This window comes from Anser anser (genome assembly GCF_964211835.1).
Source record: "Anser anser genome assembly, chromosome: 1".
Classification (NCBI taxonomy): domain Eukaryota; kingdom Metazoa; phylum Chordata; class Aves; order Anseriformes; family Anatidae; genus Anser; species Anser anser.
The window spans coordinates 87,394,208-87,414,722 of record NC_139720.1 but is presented as its reverse complement, the minus strand read 5'-3'; the positions used below and the strand labels follow the sequence as shown (position 1 = coordinate 87,414,722).

General features: G+C 51.3%; 1 protein-coding gene across 1 annotated transcript in view; it reads left to right on the top strand.

Moving 5' to 3' along the window:
* LOC310884384 (immunoglobulin superfamily member 2-like) overlaps window positions 1-20,515 on the top strand; it is a 107,602-nt gene that overhangs the window by 8,080 nt on the left and 79,007 nt on the right. The window contains exons 2-8 of the mRNA XM_083806098.1: window positions 207-584; window positions 1,068-1,484; window positions 2,372-2,755; window positions 3,606-4,001; window positions 5,955-6,362; window positions 7,081-7,473; window positions 9,743-20,468. Of these exons, the coding sequence (XP_083662224.1) occupies window positions 207-584; window positions 1,068-1,484; window positions 2,372-2,755; window positions 3,606-4,001; window positions 5,955-6,362; window positions 7,081-7,473; window positions 9,743-9,939 (2,573 nt within the window). The 3' untranslated portion in view covers window positions 9,940-20,468. The remainder of the gene's footprint in view (window positions 1-206; window positions 585-1,067; window positions 1,485-2,371; window positions 2,756-3,605; window positions 4,002-5,954; window positions 6,363-7,080; window positions 7,474-9,742; window positions 20,469-20,515) is intronic.

The window sequence follows — 20,515 nt, the reverse complement described above, 5'->3', positions numbered from 1 at the left end:
GTTCACAGGTCTGTTGATAAAGGGCTTGTTCTTACAATTGCAAGGGGCACCAGAATCCATGGGGCTTTGTGATTCGCAGAATAAGACCATGCTATAACTCACTTCAGTATTACACTACACTCCCCTGCACGCCCACATCCATTGTCCTTTTGGATGCCTCCAGTAGCATCCATGCAAACTTCTGCATGATGACTCTCTGCCAACAGGTGTGGGTGCTGGCCAGCGGGTGGTGGCCGTCCAAAAGGGACCCCTTTACCGCGTGAGGGGGTCCCACGTCACGCTGTGGTGCAAGGTGAGCGGCTACCAGGGCCCGGCCGAGCAGAACTTCCAGTGGTCCATCTACCTGCCCTCGGCCCCCGAGCGCGAGGTGCAGATCGTCAGCACGGCCGACCCCTCCTTCCCCTACGCCGTCTATGCCCAGCGGGTGCACAGCCGGGAGATCTACGTGGAGCGGGTGCAGGGGGACGCCGTCCTGCTGCACATCAAGGAGCTGCAGGACCAGGATGCCGGGGAATACGAGTGCCACACGCCCAACACCGACGAGAGGTACTTCGGGAGCTACAGCGCCAAGATGAACCTCTCAGGTGGGTCCCCAAGGGCAGCCTCACTCCATGGGGGCCAGCTGCTGGGTGGTGGTGATTTGGGTTTTTCCACTTCCATTTTCCTACTGATACTGTCAAGGTGATGGTAGAGCTCCCGGGGAGGATGTGCTGTTCTGTGTGCAGTGACACCTGGGCACATGTGGGTCTACAGCCTGTAGGGATGCAGGCAGGTTTCCCACTGCAGACGGGGAGATGTGCTCATCTTCAGGTCTATGGCACATTCCTGCTGTGGGAATGCTATCCTAACCCTGAGCGGCCAAGGCTGGGATGCCCAGAGGGTCCCTCAGCAGGTTGCTCTGGCCATTGCCCCCCAGCCAGGGCAAGGGACAGGAGAAGGTCCCGTAGCTGTCAGACTCCTCGGGGCTTGGCTGTGATTTTTGTAGTGACCAACAGGCTGCCCATAGAGGCCAAGAAATGCTTTTCCCCCTGATCGGCTTCTCTCTGTGTTTCTCCCCTTGTGCCCAGTGATCCCGGACACCCTCTCGGTTTCCATGGGGTCCCAGGTCCTCACCCAGGCAGAGGGGGACGCGGTGGAGCTCACCTGTGAGGTGTCCAAGACCACCGCCCAGCACACACATCTCTCTGTCGGCTGGTACCGCCTTCAGGGAGCAGGGGAGCACCAAGCTGAGGAGATCCTCACCCTCTCCAAGGACTTCGTCTTGAAGCCGGGGCCATCTTACACACAGAGGTTTCTGTCGGGGAACGTGCGGCTGGACAAGGTTGGGAACACCACCTACAAGCTCTCCATCACGGCAGTGGAGCCCTCTGACCAGGGACAGCTGTACTGCGAGGCGGCCGAGTGGATCGAGGACCCCGATGAGACGTGGAAGGACATCTCCCGCAAGCAGACAGAGAAGACAGAGCTGTCAGTCATGACCGAGGGTAAGGCCCTTGGTTCCAGCTCCTCAGTGCACCAAAGGCCGTATAGCGGTGGCCTTGGCAGTGCTGTGTCACAAAAGTTTCTCTGCTCACACGCCTGCCTCTGCCACCCTGGTGCCTCCACCACATACGTGGTGTAAAAGGACTGTGGGTCAGGCTTTGAGCCCCACAGCCAGGTGGGGACCAGAGGATGTCTCGTTCCCCTGGTGGGTTGTGGCATGGCCTGAAGAACATGGCTGCAGGCACCAGTGCCATGCCACCATGTTAGAAGTAGGGAAACCTTGTGGAAGTGCAGTATTTGTGCTGCGGTGGCTGCTGAGGGTAGAGGGGAGGTGCCACAAGGCCGCTGTGGTGCTCACATCAGTACAGGCAGTGCTGCTGAGGAGAGGTGGACATGACACGGGGCCCCTTGTCCCCTCAGCAGGAGCGGCCCCGCAGCGCGGCACTGCCACCCCCACCGCAGCCGAGCAGGCCGACGGTTTCTATAAACGCTCCAGCAAATATTTGGGAATGCCGAACATATCTGCAGCAACTGGGATTCCTGCTCACGTACTGTTTATGAAGCGATGTTTAAATTCAGAGGGCAATGTGCTTTCCATAAAGTACTTCAGCCCCTCCAGCAGCAGTCGCCGAGGTGCTCTGTTTTGCCTCCAAACCTCAGCACGGAGCCGTGCCCTTCTTGTGGGACAGGGGGGCACCACTGAGCTGCAGAGCCCCACCGTGCCTCTTTCTGGTTTAAGGGGGCTGCAGACCATCTCTCCGTGGTAAACATTTTCCATTCTCATCACTTTTTGTAACAAAAAAGGAAATGTTTTTTTTTTAGCAACCCCCCTCTTGTTTCCCTCTGCATGGCCACCATTTGCACCCTCTTGACTTGTGTTTGTCTGCAGACCACGACCTCCACGTGGGCATCGTCGCCACCAAGAGCACCCTTTCTGAAGGGGACATCTTGCAGCTCAGCTGCACGCTGGGAGCCCAGAGGAGCAGCAGCAGGTACTTCCAAGTGGCTTGGCTCCTCGACGGCGTGGAAGTGGCCAGGCTTGGCCCCAGCGGGTTGTTGGCCTGGAAGAAGGAATACGAGGAGAGAGCCGGGCTGGGGCAGCTCCGAGCATTCAAGCAAAGCAGCGCAGTTTACATCCTCGCTGTCTATGGTGTGGGGCCGAAGGACAGCGGTGCCTACCACTGCTCTGCTTCAGAGGTGAAGGCTCCTGGAGATGTTCAGAGCATCCAAACCAACCTGTCATCAGCCATCAGAGTCGACGTGAAGCCCATAGGTCAGTCAATCCTTGTGGCTCTTCTGGGTAAAACCTGCAGTGATCCCTGGGCTGGGGAACGTGGTGAGTCTGGTCTCGCCTTGGCAGGGACAACGCAGCTGCTGCTTACAGCAAGAGTGTGAACATGCCAGTTCTCAGTAGATGATAATGGGAAGAGCATTCGCCCTGGCAAACGTCAGTGTGACAGATGCAGCAGCTGCCAACAAAAGGTGTATGTCTTTAGCCTGGTCTCTTTGCGATCAGGTTTGGGGTGAATATGTGGAGTTGTGGGAAGGTTGCGTCCTTGGCACAAAAAGCTATGGGTAGCTTCTGTTGCTTCTCCTGGGGACCAGGGGGTGACCCAGCAAAGCAGCTAATGCCGGGGAGGGGGCAGCAGGGGGTCACTGTCATTTCCAACAGGGTGCTGGTTTGGGGGAGGACTTGTGAGAAACTGCTCCAAGAAAGACGTGTAGGAGATTCTTGGTCTCCGTGTCATGCTAGACAAGGATTGTTCCGGCATAGCAGGACCTGCCTTTGGGGCTCTTTTTCTTAGATGTTCCTTTATGATGTGCTCCTGGTGCTGGCACCTGGCTGCTTCTCCTGGGTAGTTAGGGCTGCCCAAGCTTCACAGAGGCTTGGGAGTGGTGGACCAGGGGACAGGATAGGACCCGTGGCTGGGGCTGGAAGAGCAAAATGCAGCTCAGGAGAGGGGAGGTGGGAAGGAGGTTTTGTCTTCATGATGAGGTTTGCAGAGTGAAAATGGGGCTAGGGGCTGGCATGGGGCAGGGGTGGTGGGGAAGGTAGCAGTATTTGCAGTGGTAGCAGGCAGGACTTCTGTCCCAACACTGATAGCTCCCATCCTCTTGAGCAGGTCTTGGTCTGCGTGCCACGCTGATAAGCCGGACCGCCACCGTCAGATACACGCAGAGCTTTGAGCTCGTTTGCCAAGTGAGCGCCAGCCACCCCATAGAGGAGATGCTGCTGTCTGTAGGGTGGTTCTTCCAGCCCAACCTGCCTGACGGCAGCTACCAGGAGTTGGTGCGGGTCCTTCCCAATGGCACCGTGTCCTGGGGGCCGGCGCAGCCCCGCTTCCAGGGCAAAGCCCAGCTGAGGAAGGTGGACGCCTCCTCCTGGCTGCGCATCCATGGCGTGGTGTCCGGCCATGCGGGGACGTACCAGTGCGAGGTGGGGCTCTGGAGGACCCCACGGGGGCAGCCCACTGCCTCTGCCACCTCCAACGCTGTGGGGATACAGGTCATCCCGCCAGGTGAGTGAGTGGTGCTGCGGGTGTGCCTCCTTCAAACCCATCGGTAGTAACCAGGGCAGCTGGGACTGCTGATGGCTGGGCTGCCCCCAGTAGGATCACCTCTCGGGGTGCCCAAGGCAGTGCTACCCCTCCTGTTTCCTCCTTTGGATTTTAGGGATCTTTGGAGGCTGTGGGGACAGTAAACTGCTGGTGTGGATGTGCAGTAGTAGTGTAAGTGGCATGAAGATGAGCAAGTGTGGTCATAGATCATCTACACAGAGTGGACAGCAAGACATGATGACATTTGGCTCCAAACATATTGCAGCCATTACTGGATACTGTGATGCTGGGAGGGGGCGACCCACGTTGCAGGAGGTGGCTGCTGGCTCTAGCACTGCCTCTCAGTGAAAGGCAGCGTGAGCCATGAAGGATATTTAGGAGGTACAGAGTAAATCTGGAGAGGGAGCCTGCTCTAGCAGCAATGGGATGAGGCTAGACAGTAGAAAGTAGAGCTGCAAATCACGAAAATTGCCAGCCTGTTCCTTTGTGCATAAAATCTCTTGCTTGGAGCCCGCAGAGTTACTCGAGTTCATGACTTCTGCTTCAGTGCTTTATTTACCACTGGGTGTCGGTGGGTGCTGCAGGGGGTTAAACGCTGCTCGGGTCTGGCCTGGTGGCTCCAGGTGGGACAGACCTGCGTGAAAGGTCACAGCAGGAGGGGGGAAGGAAGACAGATCCTTTCCACTTCTGACTTCCTGGACAGTTCAGCATCAGACCTTTGGCAGGGCTCGCACTGGGTCCCTGCATGAAGCTCCTGGATGTCAGCAGGCTGAACTATGTGCTGAGCAGCTGAGGTTAAGAGCCTGCTCTTTTCCAGTGGCCGCAGGATCACAGCATGGCTGGGGTTGGCAGGGACCTCTGGAGGTCACCTGGTGCAGCCCCCTGCTCAAGCAGGGACACCAAGAGCAGATTGGCCAGGCCCATGCCCTGGTGGCTTTTGAGTATCTCTAAGGAGGGAGACTGTGCCCTCCTCTGAAGAAGTGCACGTCCTTAGAGCAAGGCTGGGTGCCTGTTTAAGTACTGAAAAAGGCAAGTGCATTGGAAGGCAACTACTTGCATCTGCTTCTGAAGTGTGCTCAAGTCTGCCTGCTCCGTGTGTGTATGTGACAAGCTTGAACAGCTTCCCAATTAGGGTGATTGCCTTCCCCTCTTCTGCTTCTTGCCCTCCCCGGTTCCTCCAGAGCAGGGGGAATGTCAAAGGCCACCAGATGGGATGTTTTGCCTTGGCTGGCCTCAAGACAGGCAGCGATGGTGTCTGAAGTGATCTGCTTGCTTGTTTTGGATGGGTGCCTGAGGAACCGGGAGAAGGAGGTTTTACAGAAGGTATTCACCTGTGACCTGCAGGAGCTGGGATTTTCAGAAAGACCTGTTTGTGGCTGTTTCTATTGCTCAGGGAGTAGGAAAGGTGCCGTGGTGGGAAGGGGCTGCTTGGCGTGGAGCTGAACGACCGCCAGGTATAGTCACAGAGGACGCTCAGGAGCCTGGTGTGTGGTTTCTGGTTAATAACCACCACAAACAGATGATGGCTGCTGGCAAAGCCCACACAGGCTCCACAGCCTCTCTGAGATGAGGCTGCTGTTGTCCACCAGCTCCACAGCCGTGGGCTGGGCTTGTCCCTTACCTGCAGGCCTGGTGATGGGAGCGGGAGGCTGGCACGTTCACTGCAGAGACAAGCTTTGCTTCTGAGCCCCAGCATGACAGCAGCCTCAGTTTCCCTGTTCCTGCCCCATGGTCCCTCTTTCACACCTTTAAAGGTGTGTGGATTTGCTCATTCTCCCCTTCACCCACCCGCCCTTAGCCCTCATGCTCCAGCATCCACGTTGAGCATCCTCATCCTCCCACCTCTCGTGGCAGTCCAGGCCATCCTGACCGGCAGCTGCAGCCTCCAGGGATTATTTTGTTTCTCTGTTTCAGAAAGCAAGCTTCAAGTCGCTGCGAAGGAGAGCTCCGTGGAGGTAGCTGGAGGTGCCGACACGAGCATCGAGTGCAGGATTTTGTTCTCCCAGAACGACTCTCAGTTGGCCGTCACCTGGTACTTCCTACCTCCTCCTCCAGCAGATGCCACCCCCCTGCAGATCGTGCGGGCCAGCTACAGCGGCCTGCTGGAGTACGGGGCTGACTTCAGCTCCCCTGCACAGAGGTCCCGGTTCCTGAGCCAGAGGGTGTCCAGCGAGGCTTTCCAGCTGCGGATCCTCTCGGCCGGCCCGGGGGACCAGGGCGGGTACCGCTGCCTGGTGGAGGAGTGGCGCTGGCTGGAGGACGGCTGGCGCGGCCTCGGAGAGGGGCAGTCGGGGAGGACCTCGCTGCGGCTCCGGCTGCCCGGTGAGCTGGGGTGCCCCTGGGGGAGGCTGGGTTTGTCCGCAGCGGGGCTTCGGAGAAGCAGCGGCTCCTGTGTGGGGTTGTTTTGGGGTTGTTCATTCTGTTGAGTGGGCCTCTCAGGGGGAAATAGGGAATTAGGAGGATTTACTGCATCCTCCCAAACCAATCAAGCTGGTATTTTTGCCTCCAGCAGCAGAGGTCTAATGCTTCACAACAAAGTGAACCACAGCCCTTGCTTTCCCCTCTGACACATGCTGTGCTCGGTCAGTGGTGCAGTGCTGGGAACAGAGAAACAGCCTCTTCTTGGCGCTCCTCAGCATCCTGAAGCAAGACACAAAGCTTACCCTGTCCTGAACAGGGCTCGAGGGCTTAGCTCTGCTCTCACCCTGGGGTGCAGGGCAGTGGGTTCCCTCCTCTTTTGGCCCCACCTGGCTTATGGGTTGCAGCCCCGAATAAACAGAGGATTCCAGCCTCCTGAATAGCTTTTGGTACAAAGGATGCTATATCTCTTACTGGGAGGGAAGTGTTACAGCAGAGGGTGGGGGATAAAGGGGAAAAAACACCTGAGGGAAAGTACATCACCTGGTGTCCTGTGGAGGCTCACCCACGAGGCCATCCAAATCCCCTGCGCATTGCTCCAGAAGATTTCTGGAGGCGGGGGAGCGTCTCTGTAGCAGCGTGCAATGCCCTGACAGCCCTTTCTGCCTGCCTCCCACCCCAGAGAGCGAGCTGCACCTGGAGCAAGCCAACCGCAGCATCTCAGCGAGGGAGGGCGAGGAGGTGACGCTGGGCTGCCTGCTGCAGGACACCCACGTGCCTACCGCCCGCCTCTCGGCCTCCTGGTTTCGCGGGGAGGAGGGCGGCCACCCCAGGACCCTGCTCACCCTGCGCCACGATGGCTCCATCGAGTACCCCCAGGAGGGGCTGGCGGGGAGGCTGCAGCTCCGCCGCCCCGCCGCCGGCGACTTCAGCCTGACGCTGGGCGGCGTGGAGGTGGGCGACGCCGGGCTCTATCACTGCCAGCTGCAGGAGTGGCAGCAGCGGGACAAGGGGGAGTGGGCGCTGCAAGCCTGGGCGCGCTCAGGGTACACCCAGCTCACCGCCATCCCCAAAGGTAAGGGTGCTGCGGGCGGGGGCTGCTTGCCCTTGGCTTGCTGGGTGGGGGCTGAGGGGATAGTGGCAGTGCTCTGTCAGTAATGACAGCTGCGATGGCAGGGATGCAGCAGGGCTGGGAGGACTTGTGGGGGAGCTTGGCGGGTTGGATACTGGGGAGTTACACTGCAACGCAGGCAGAGGGAGAGCACTTTGAGTGATCCATCCTGAGGGCCTGGTGAAGAGGTGCTGAGGTTCCAGCCCCATCCATCTGCCAGGGCTGGGCCCCAGGTCCTTGTCTGGTAAATGCTAGAGGTGGAGGTCAGATGAGGTGCAAAGAGTAAGATGTGGTCCACAGCACGGTGCTACTGACTTCCAAGGGAGCTCTCCCGTCTGCTCCCTTGTGCTGCTGGATTGTAGGCCCTCTGCGGGATCGTGTGCCCAAAACCCTGCTCTTAATCCAACCATTTGGGCCAGAATGCTAACTGTTTTTTTTGGGGGGGGGAAAGAAATCTTGCAGCAATTTTTCTAGCATCTCCAATGAGACCTTTAAAAACTGCCACTGTCCTCTTGGGGTGTATGCCTGGTGCAGAAATGAGCTGGATTCTGCAGACAGAAGCTTAAAGAAATGAAAGGTTTCACTGAGGCATGCAAAGTGTTTTTAGGGAGGTAGCTGGCAGGGAGAAAGTACTCTTGTTGGGGAAGAAGGAGGCTCAGATGACCTGTGTTGAGGAAAAAATATGAACTGTGAAATCAGCCATGTTGTATGCAGCTGAGCTGGGGTGTATCAAAGCCAGTCTGGGTGCTTCCCAATAGGGAATTACTGTTTCTGCAACAAGTACCAGCACCCACCGAGGTGGAAGGGCTCGAGGTGGGCCCTGCAGTGCCTCCCTTGTGCTTGCTCCTAGCACAGGCACGTACAGAGCCTGCTCACAAGACTCTGCACCTACAGCAGAGCTAATCTGGATTTAGCTGCACCGTGAGGGACTGACAGAGCTCCATCCCTCTGCTGTTAAATTCCTGCCGTTGTCCATCACGGCTCCTTACAGCACTCCAATTTCTCCTCCATCATCTCCCCCACCCACCCCAATCGCTTGTTGTACTTGTTACTGGTGAAGAAACAATTGCTACGATTGCTCCGTAACTGCTGGAAAATTCTCCTCCAATTTTGTATAGGTGTTTTTGCCAAGTGGTTTTCATGGCTTTCACAAAATATGAGAGATTAGCTGGATATTTTTTCCTTTTTCTCTTTGTTTGTTTGTTTTGCTTCTCCAGTGATGCAGGCATCATGAAAATGCCCCCCTGGCTCACAGATTTCAGTGTTTCAGAGAGGAGGTTGTCTGAGGGTAATACCAAAGGGAAATACAAGTACACCCATAACCAGGGGCAGCTCCAGCTCTAACTGACCATGCTCAGCGTGGTTCTGCAGGGCAAGCACAAAGCATCTGTGCACGGGTAAAGAGGAACTGAGGAACAACACCGAGATGGGTGAAGGAGATCTAAGCAAGCTGGCGTGGCCCTTCGTGGTAGGCCACATGCATCTGAGGTCAGCCTGTGGGGCTGAAGCTGTGTGACAGGAGCGGGGATTGTAATGGTCAGGATTAATGAGTGCATGTGAGGAGCCCATAACAAAACCAGACAGGCTAGCATGGGGCTGACCAAACATAGTCTTTCAGAGGACCCAGAGGGTCTACCAGCAGTACAGGTGGCCTTCACCTTGACCAGAGAGTTCTTCTGTAGAAGGTGCTGAGGACAGGGCTGGGTCAGCAGCTGCCTGAAGCTCAGCATGGCTGAAATAGGACAGCAGAGTGGCAGGAGCAAGAAGGGGTAGGTGGCTGGGGAACGTAGGGTGGGAAGGGACAGGGAATTTCTAGGTGTCATTTCATTTGGTTTCCTCTTGTCCCTCCTTGTTCTGGTGCACCCTCTGACAGACCTCTGCCTCTCACTGGTGTCAGGCGGGGACCTGGGGGTGATGGCTGCGTGGCTTTTCCTTACTGAGACCAGTCTGGAACAGATTAGCTGGAGAGCCACGCTGTTCCTGGTGGGATGCTTCAGCTGAGAGCAAGACAGGGCCCTATCTGACCTCTCAAAGCAAGAAATTCAGGCAAATTACCTAGATTCTCTTCCCTTTCTCCTCAGGTAGCCTTGAAAGTATTGTATGAATTCTTAAAAATTGGTAGATATTAAAGATTGAGGGAAGAGTGATAAAAAGTAACTTACAGAAACAGTAGGAGAGGGGAACTCAAACTAGCTTGGGGTCTCACTTTTTTTTTGTCTTCTTTTTCCTCCAGAGTCAACTGTTTTGTCTACGATCTGTTCGTCTCCACCATTGCTGAACTTCATCCTATTCTTACCTCTGATTCTGATCCTTCTCCTGGCCCTTGCTGGCTTCTGCTGGTGCGTCCTCTCCAGGAAAAGCAAAAAGGGCTGCACCAAAGGAGAAGAGCTGATGGAACTGAAAGGGGCTGGAGGGGTCAAGCGAACTTAGCTGGCCCAAAATGGCAGATGCAACTGGAAGGAGAACTGGACACCTGAGGAGGGAGGACTGAGTACATGAAGAGGGCCTTTTTTGTTGTTTTTGTTTTTACCATAGCTCATGCAATGAATATTTGAAATTGTGTTTACTTTCAGTGGAGTGAGGCAGCTTTGAGTTACTAAGCAAATAAGGTTTTTGTAACGGGCATTCCTCTGTTGGGTTTGGAACCCACCCATTTGACAATCAGTTCATTGTTGTATATTTGAAGTCCTCGCAGTATGCATGTCCAAACAGTCTCAGTGGGGGAGGAAGTGTTGTTATCACCCTTCAGGTATAAGGGGAAAAAACAGTTCTTTTTGTACCGGGACACAAAAGCAACAAATGGCTGCTCATTTTAAGGTGACTTGACAAAATCTGTGCAGTGTGCAGCTGAAAAACATTGGCAGAGCTGGAAATAGAGTGCTCATGTCCCATTTAAGACATTGCACTTGCCTTTGCCCATCCCTTGCTGGGGAAGCACTCAGACACTGCTGTCTCCTGGTTCTGAGAGATCCTGCACCCAAAGAGCATCTTCTCTGAAAGGAAATGGGTTTTCATCACAAGAGATTGAGCAAGGCTGGCCAGGGCTGAAGAAAGTCCACGGCAGGAGCACCACAGCCTACCACAAAAGAGAAATCCCATTGACTTGGTAAGGGACTCGCGTGGAGTCTTGGATCCCAGAAGGAAGGAGAAGACACCAAGTCATCTTTGAGCTGTGTGTACAAAGTCTTCCCAGTTCTTTCCTTTGCTGGGACTGCTGTAGGCAGTGGGTCTTCAGTGGACTGTCTGTGGGTCAGAAAGCTGCACAGCTGGGACCTGGCATTAGATACCTCTGGGTTGTGCCATATAATATATTGGACCCAAGTGGGATCAGGATTCAAGTCCTTCACTTTCCTTACAATTGGGAAACCTGCGTGCCCTGCATTCCAAATACTGATCAATCATTTTTTTCCTTGAAAAAAGCACTTTTTTTTTTTTTTGCATAAGTTTGAAGGCTACTGCTTTAGCTTTCCCTCTTCAGCCACCTCAGCCTTTTCCTGCAGGTCAATTTTCCTGGACCTCTTGCAGCTTCTCCCCCAGCTGTCCTGACCCCAGCCATCTCTCCGATAGCGGCAAGAGCACTTGGAGCTGCACGTAGGGCTCCCACTGGTTCTCTGCAGAGGTTTCCCCCTGCCCTGTGGACTACACACTGCTTACATATTCCAGCGGGATGTTTGATTCTCTGTGTGTGTGTGTGACAGTGTGACACTATTTGTGCTTGGCTTGCAATCGGTGGGCTGCTCTCCTGCAGCTTTGCTGTCCAGCAAGTTGCTTCTCCACTGTGTGTCCAGGCTGTTGACTTTTCCTATCTAACTGAAGCACCTTTTACACAGGGTTGTTGAACAGCTTTCTGCGCTGGTTTGCTAAGGATCATGCTGGCTGTCTGAGTCCTGTCTTGATAGTGTTTCACCTCATGGGCCAGTTTCAGTCTGTTTCGGCAGAGAAGCAGATGCTCCCGGGACAGTTAACTCCTACAAGTTTCAGGGACAATGATAGCTAGGTGAAGGAGAAAAAGCAGGTGTGTTTTCCCACCAAGGAAAGGCTGCAGCATGAATTACCTTACACACACTGCCTGGTGTCCAGCTCATAATCAGGGGATGCAGGAAGATGTAGGTATGCTACGGGGTGGGAAAAGAAAGAAGGAACTGTCTCTGACCATCAACTATTAGTAATTACTCTGTGCACATAGTGTTTATCTACCGGTATAATGTTCTCCCTCATTATTTTGGTTCAGATGGTTTCTATAGCTTGCTTGTAAGCACCTTGGGAGCACGCTTCAGAAGCCTTGCTAAAGTCAAGAACCTGTGATGTCTGCTGTTTACCCCCTAGATAGGGCTGACGCAAACTGATCTTGTTTAAACAGCAAGAAAAAGTTTCTCTTCTTTTTGTTGCATTCTTCTACGTGCTTGCAAGTACTTTCTTTGTCCCTCTGTACCTCTGAGGACCACAGATAGGAAAACGTGGGTGTTCAGTTTCCCCTCTCTTTCTAAAGAATCTCGCTCTTTTATTGTTGCTCGGTGTCTCACACCTCCTCAGGCGTTACCCTGGCAAATCACACACATGTGGCTTGACACGTCACTCTTTACGTGTCTTAGGATGAACCTCACCAAGACCAGCCTTCTGCTGAAGAATCCAGCTTACCTGGTTCATTACTCTGTGGCAAGCCCTAGGAGCGACCTTGCTGGGTTTGGTGTCCTGCAACCCCTGCTGGCCCCTCGCTCGTCCACCTTGCTGCTCCACCACAGGTCCATGGAAACATCTTTGCTGGCATCTAAAGTTCTTGTAAAAAGCTGCAGACCCTACCGTAACATGAGATTTTGTGTCTGGCGGATTGGGGGAAGAAGGTGGGCAGAGAGGGGGGGCTTTCCCCTGCTGCAGGACACCTTTTTTTTTTTCCTGTCCCTTTTTCTCTTGGTTAGCCAGAGGCCTAAGTAGCAGCTTTCCATTCATGCAGGTTGAGAGGTTTTAATATAGGTCTGAGAACTGCGCCTGGGGCCTTGATGAAAGGGTCTGTGAGAAGAATGTGTGTGTTTTTGCAGGGGTGGTTTTTCTTTTTTTTTTTTTTTTTTTATCTGGTTCTGCTGGGTCACAGCCAAACCTTTTGGCTATATTTTTTTTAAATGTATTTTTTTTCCATGAGTGGACTTAGAGTTGTAACTCATCACGGTAAAAGCTGCAAAACACAGTCCTATTTTTAAAGGGAACATTTCACTCAGCTGAGGTAGATGTATGAGTGGTGGGTCAGGAGGAGGGTGCTGATTTTGCTGCCGGGGCTCTTGGCCACCTTTAGCCACCCCATCACCACTTTTTTTCAAGCCTGGCCTCTGATGTAAACTAAAACAGCTGATAAAATATATATTTAGCTGTAATAACCCTATGGGGAAAAAGTGTGATGGCGTAGACTGTGCAGCACAGCAGTGCTCCCGTTGCACCCCAGTTGTACCCTTGCCAAGGGACAGTCCTGTGTGAGGGGCAGTATGCAGTGGGAAGGTTCATGGTCCTTCGGGTCCTCTTTTTTAAAGTGTTTTAAAGTATTTTAAAGGAGCTTGAACAGGCTACAAGGCAATGCAGGGTTGGGTCCAAGAGGAATGAATCAGCTGCAAGGGGCTACAGAAGCACAAGGGCTGTGTTGTGCTGGAAGCTTTGGGGTGGTCGGGGTTGCTTGCAGCCATGCGGTCAGAAATCAATATCAGGCTTTCTTCAGTCCTGTTTTCCAAAAGGGTCAGGAAGGGAGGCATGGTAACCTTTGTGCAAGGGGAGAGAAGCACTTCCACTCAAAGTGAAGACCTGCAGCTTGGCAGACCCTTGCTCTTCGGAAGATGGATGGTGTGAGGGGGGTCAGGTGGGAGTATAACCACTGCTTTGCCTTCCTGGAAGGCTTTTATGGCACTTGCCTTTGGAGAGAAGCAAGGACAGTGCTTAATGGCCACATGGGCAGCTTGTGCAGTGTGATGGGGTACAAAGGGTTGCCTGAATGTCTCTCCCCTGAAGATGGTTGCACTGAGGGCATTTTTCTGCAAGCCTGTGAGGAGGGAGGCTGGGTGGCAAGTTAGTTGCTGTGCAGGAACGCTTGCAAGTGAGGTGGTACTTTGCATCCTCTCAAAATTTATGGCTCAGGGTTTTCGGCCTGCCCTGCCCTGCTCCCTGGAAAAAGAGGACACAACAGCAATGTGCTGCCCTGGTATTGCCAGGGCAAGGTTGTTGAGGAAGGCTTCCGAACTTTCAAGAAATGCTTCCAAGAAAATGATGTGCAGTTCTCCTGGGATGCCCCTCTGAAGCAGTATCTCTTCATTCCTTCCTATTAACTTTGAGTTGGTTTTGAAATTTGACGTTCAGTTTTCTTCCTGTGATAAAACATTTAAAAACTGGAAATAAAAGATATTGTTCTGATCTCTGCTTTGGTCTCACTTTATGCTATTTTGCATTCAAGCTGTTTCCTGCTGTCTATGCTTGTTTCACGTGTCCTTTGGCCTTGGTCTTTGGCATCTAAGGCAGAGCAGAATCACCCCTGGGGCTCTAAACCTTCCTTAACCACTAAGAAAATGCTGCTTTGTGTCTGCCTGCTGCTGGCTTTTGGTCCCTCTCCTCTGATTCTCCGCTTCCTCCCTCTCCTTCCAGCAGATAATATGGGATTACAGCCCTGTTGCACAGGGCAGGAGAAGGCATTCTTTGCTCTACAGCCATGCTTTCCAAGGCAGAAGCAGTACAAAGAGCAGGGCTCGAGGAGAGAAGGATGTGGGAGAGGTAACGTGGCTCTCTTTGCTGCTGTGGCATGTAGGAGGGACTAGCTCCCCGTCCTTGAAGCTAGCTAGACGTGCCAACAACGAGGCTGGTTGAGGTACTGTGGGGCTGACAACATTAATGGTCCCTTACCTCCTTTTCAAGAGGATTTTGTGTGTGTGTGTGTACACTGTTTAAAACATATATAAGCCTGTTTTCCCTAGCAGCTTGTTTAGAAATGCAAACAGGAAAGCAGGGTCCAGACGCTACTTGCTTCTGCAATCCAAACAGGAAACAGAATACCACAAGCAGCAACTTTGAGCATATGCTCATTAGGGGTTTCTTGCTTTCATTCATTCATTATGCCTTTTTCTGTACATTTCTAAGGAGAGCTATATGTTTATAAACGATGCTGGCAGGGAGCTGAGTCTTCCTCGACAGCCAGTCCCAGCAGGGCTCTCTGGGGATGTGTGGGCGTGTAGCTTGCTACTGCCATTGCTAAAGCATTCACCTGCACGAGCAGCTTCATTAAAAAAATAATAATTAAAAAAATCCCATCAGAGGGTGTTTTGTATTTTAATTGCTCGTTCCTTGTACAGGTGCCAGGAGCAGGTCCTGTGTCTGGGTTGTTGGCAAGGGCAGTGGGAGGGAGCTGCTCCCCTGGCATCCCTGTAGTCTGCCCTCCCATGGGGTGCTGTCCCCAGACCCTTCACAAAACCAAAGGGATATGGGGATGACTGCGAAGCAGGAGGTTCACTTGTCTCCAGCCTCATGCCGCTGCCCCTGCTCATTGTAGGGGCGGGGGGAGCATTTATTTCTGGGACTTCCAACCAAGTGTGAAAATTCACAGGTCGGGGGGGTAGAAGAAAGCTGGTGGTTAGTATTATTTTAAGCGTGAGGGAATGAATTGGTGAACGCTGGGAGCAATATGGAAAAGCAGGAGCTGCAGTGACTCTTTGCAGCCCCCTCGCAGGGTGTGAAGGCAGAGGAGAGGCACACTGCCCAATTTGAAAGAGAAGGGCCATGACCAATCGCTGTGAAATGCGGCAATAATGCCTCACGCGGTGGCCACGGGATAAAAGGCAGGGACAGCTTGAACTGTAAAGACGTTTCATTTCCCTGTTAATGAGGGAGACACACTGTGGCAATGAAACTGGGGAGAGAGAGCCCGTGAGATGCTAATTTCTGTTCCTGCTGCCCCTGCCGCTTTGATCTGAAGCAAATGCCCATTTTAAATTGCAAACGGATGCAAGTCAGATATCATCCAGCCACTGGCTTACAGGCTTAATGAAGTGGGACGCACGCCTTGGCCTGATAATGTTCAGAGAGGCAAGCAATTCAGGGAGGAATTACTGAAGGGCTGAATGAAGAGAGGGGTAGGGAGGCTGGGGATGTCACGGGGTGACTCCCACCACCATCGGTTGGCACAAAATCTCCTGCTTTTCCTGTCCTTGGGAAGCTGTGCCTGTGGCTTAGCCCCTAATTCCGCTGTGCCTAGAGAAAAGCTATGAATGTGCTGTGCTGCTATTACACGTCCTATGTTTCAAGGCAGGCATCGTGTACAGGCCATCAAGGTCATTGTGCTCTTTGGTCTCAGAGTGTGGACATCGACGTGGTGCATCTAACAGGTAAGGCAAAGGTACGGAGGAGTAATTAGCTCATTTTATGCTATCGTTTGGGCATTTAATTGGACTTTGGCAAGACAATGTGTGTTGTCTACTGATGAGGCCATTCTGGGACAGACCCAGAGGCTCTGGAGAACGGGTTCATGAAGCCAGGACCCAAGATCTTGGGAGCCTGGTAGCTCACACTGTACAACCCCATCTTCTTGAGTCTCTTACAGACAAAGATGTGACCTGTTTTGAAGAATGAGTGTGTCAGGTGATACTTATCAAGATGAGTCCCTCAAGCCCTACTATCAAGCCAGAGTTGGTTGTGTACCTTGAGTAGGTATTCAGAGGCTCTGCAGGTTGCTGTGCTAGACCAACCAGACATGGTAAGGCTGAGGGACATGCAGGCAGCTGTGAAGCTTGACCTCTGCACCAAGCAAGGAAGAAATGATCTGGCTATCAAAAAGTGCTCTCAGGTCTGTTAGGTTCTTTGAAGGAGTAAGCAAGCACGTAGATGAGAAACATCTTGTGGATGTGGTCTGTGTGGAGCCAAAAGAGACTGAACAGTTCCATCATCAAAGGATCTCATGGAAACTAAGTAATGGTTAGGTAAGATCAGGACAGCTCCTTACATGGATAAACTATTAGCTAAAAATACGAGGCAGAAGGTAAATAGTTCTGACAGGGATGGGAGGTCACCACTGATGAGACCTGTGCTGCTCAATGAAGACATAAATGTCTTGGAAAGGAGGAAGGATGACTACTAAGAAAAAAAGCTGTGCTGACAATATTAATTTATTCAAAGTATTAGGAACAAGGGCTGGCTCTGAGGAAATGTGCAGGGGCTTATGAAACTGGCTGAGCAATGAAACGGTAGATGAAATTCTGTATAGGTGAACAAGATTGGGGTTTTCACACAACATAAAGTCACATTGGAAAGCTCCTTGAGATGGGCTGCTGTGCTATAATTTTGTGTTTTCCAGGAGAAAATGAACAAGAAGAGAATCTACTGATTGTTGTTGAAATAGCCATCTCTGGCCTGGTAAGTCCTTGAGCTGTGGATTGTTAGAGGTTTGCAGAAGTACTGCATAAGACTGCTTTGCTTTTGTCTTCTGCTTTTTGTCATCTGCTTTTGTCTTCTGCCCATGCTTTTGGCTGTTATTCAAGTAAGGTGAGGAGGTAGATAGTCTGATCATCTAAATGTTGATTTTATGTTCTTATTCTACATTTACTTTGTAGCTGTATGTATAACTGCATAAGATAAAAAAGAAAAGAAAAAAAAGAAAAGGCATATACCACCTCACATCTTTTCTTTCTTTTATACCACCCAACAAGGCTTTTTCTATAAAAATGCTTCCAGGGGAGTTTCTTTCAGTAGAGTAAATTGAGTTGATCTAAAGAACACTAGGCAAGATAAAAAAATTTGGATTATACTCTATATTTCTACAGCATTTTCCATTCGAGGACTTCACACCATCACAATGCATCATTGGGAATCTTCTCTGCTTAACAAATGAGGGAACTTAGACACAGTAGTTTGCTGTGAAACAGGCAAAGAAATCAGAAATCTACTTCTTTAGAGCGTCTTCTCTAGAGGAGGAGACAGGAGGAAAGCCTGACTCTAATAGTGAGAATTAAAGGGGAAAATCTCTGCTGAACACAAAATAAGTCTCCATAGAAACGTCTTTTTTTTTTTCTGAAAATGAATTATTGCAGTATAAAATGAAGATTGTGGATCTAATTCTGCAAAATATTTAAGCATGTTCTTTGCTTATCCCTATTCAGCTCAGGATGCAAGCATGTGATTTCCATGGAGGCTTATGTGCTTTATTTGGAGGAGGTAGGAATAAGGACAAACTTTGTTGAATTGGGATCCAGGCTTTTTTGTGCTTCCTCATGGCTGACCAACTTCTTAAGTTACTTCTTAAGCCAACGCGTGTTGCTTTGCTGCAAAAATTACAGATACCAGCACATAGACACCGGTGTTTCATTTTTGGAGTTCAGCACAAAGTAAAGTAGACTCTTCCCATTAATGGGGAGTGGAGTCAGCAGAGTGTTTACATTGCTGGGTACTTTACTGTTCTGTTAATTAACTCTTATTCTATTTACATGCAGATTTAAATTTATATGGGGTATTTATTCTGCAAACGAACACCATGGTGATTATCTGATAATTAACTAGAGAATCGATGGCATAAGAGGTTGAGATTTATTCCTAATCTATCTTTTGTGCACCTCTATTTATGGCCCATAGACATTTTTAAGACGGGATAGGTTCTTAATATCTTTCATGCTAATTGCTTTTATTGTGAATGTGTGTTGGTAAGTGATTGTTTTTAGTTTAAGCTATTTAAGAGTGTTTTGTGCATCTTTTTTTCCCTCTGTTGTGACTAGCACAGCCAAATTAATAGGACAAATAAGGTCTGACTCAGAGCTTTATTCCTATTTACTATACTTGGAAGAGATGAAGTTTTTGTGTAGCCAAGCTGTGGCTACTCTTGTTCACGGAACTTTCCATCTTCTTATTGCCTCATATTTCACACTGGCTTTCAACTTATTATTTGGGGACGTGTCCATTAGTAGACATCCCCTCCAAGCATTTCCTGGCACACTATAGAGCCCCACATCATGAATTTAAGCTCACTGATGACAGGGCTTTGGGACTCTCTTCAGTAGCTGAAGAACAAGTAATTCTTGTGGAAATTGTATCCAGTTCCCATGTGTCCTCCTCCAATCCCCTCTGCCAGTCCCAGCCAAAAAAAAAAAAATTAGGGCATTTAAACACCCATCTTAACGTAATGTTCAGCACAGAAACTCTTGGCTTGCTGTTGAGCTGGTATCAGCAGTCTCCCTCGTTTGTCACTCTTCAGCCCACCAGAGCTGGTGTTGCACTTGGCTCCTCCATGCCCCCAGGTGGAGATGATCACTGATGGTGAACCCAGGTCTGCATCAAGGGGGCAACTTCAGCTGAAACAGTCCCTTAGCCCTGCTGGGCTTTGGTTTTCTCTTCCAGCTGGAAACTATTCTCTCTCAGAATTTTCCCTGATGTGCAGATGGAAGATGCACTTCATCTCCCAGAGGTTCAGCTGTTTCTTAGTGCTTGCTGAGATCCATCCTCCTTTTGCAGTCTTCCCCCATCCTCCACTCTGCTTTGGGACAGATATATATATATATTTAATTTTGCCAGTGCCTGCTATGCTGTTATCATCTAAAGTACACGCTAGAGATGGCAGCAGTTATGTCTCATTTTGCAGTGGTTTTCAACTCCATGGTTTTCAAGGGCTGTGAAAAGGATGCTGTCAAAGGAAATTACATCCCTCCAGCAAGACCAGCCAGGGGAGATACAGGTGCCTGATGGACACACTTTCTCCTCAGATGCTTTCAGATCCCTGAGGAGGCCCATGACCTGTATCAGCGTACAAAGTGCTGGACAGACTTGCATAAGAAGAGCAACTGTTGTCACCCTTTTGCTGCCTCCTCAGATCTCAAGGATCTTCGTTTCTGTACCGCAGTGAGAAATGACCAAGGAAGCACCATCTGGAGAGCTGTTGGCTGAACACAGGGTATTCAACAAGGGCCTTGCTCTCATAGGTTTGGGCCTGAGAGGGCAGGTCCATCTCTCCAGACCCCTCCAGGGTCAGAGTGACTTTCCTGGGGCTGGAGCAGAGAGGGGAGGTGTGTTCCTGCGTGCCCCCAGCGCTGGCTAACGAGGCCAGAAGCCAACTCTGCCCACTCCCTGCTGGTGTGCTGGGCTTGCCTAGGTCTCCTCTGGGGGTGTCCCATGCCCTCAAAGCCAGCTGTGGTGCTGGGCACACCTTTGTCCCTGCTGCAGGCATGCGTGTAACTCCATCAGTCCATCCACGTGGGCTGCTGCTGCTGGCCCCCTAGCTGGGCACATTTCCCTTCCGAGCCTGCAAAGCCCGCTGTTGGCGTGCCAAACTGAAGTCATGAGAATGAGTAGAAATCTATTTTTAACCCAGTGAGAGATCTCTCATTCTTAGCTATTTTTTTTTCTTGTAATTGGTTCTGTTTTTGCTAACGATTTGGAATTTAACATCTATTCCTGCCCGAGAGTGTTACTTCGATAGCCGGTATTAAGGAAGGGGATTAAGACTGTTGTTAGCAGTGGAGGCTGCAGGACATATGGATAATGCAGACCTGTTAGTGACAGACAGAAAGTTGTTTTGAGGCAGTGGGACAGATTGCCTGGGAATCTTGGCTTAGCAGCAATGAAATGATGACGAGGTAAGTAGTGCTGGGAAAATCCTATTAGGGAAGGAAAACAGCGGACTGTAACCAAGTGATCACAGGACACCCGGTGTTGAATGTGACATTTCTCTAAGAAATCAAAAGCATGTTTGGTGCGGAATGGGGACACTTATTTCTCTCTATATTGCACTTGCTTTTTTAGCAGGCTAACAAGGCACTCTGAACTTTCCAGCATTTAGTAATGGATTAGGACCAAATACCCCTTCTGCACCTTCCAAGCAGTTGGTTCAGATGTGAGCCAGATGTTTCCACCTGCATCTCCTTGGCACATGCTGTGGAGTGGGATGAAGGACAGCGTGATCCAGAGCAGCATCCTGGATCTGGACACTGCTGCTGTGATGGAGGCTAGGCACTCCAGAGCAGGTATGTTCTCTGTGCTGAGAAGATGGGGAGCTATTTCCTAATGCAGG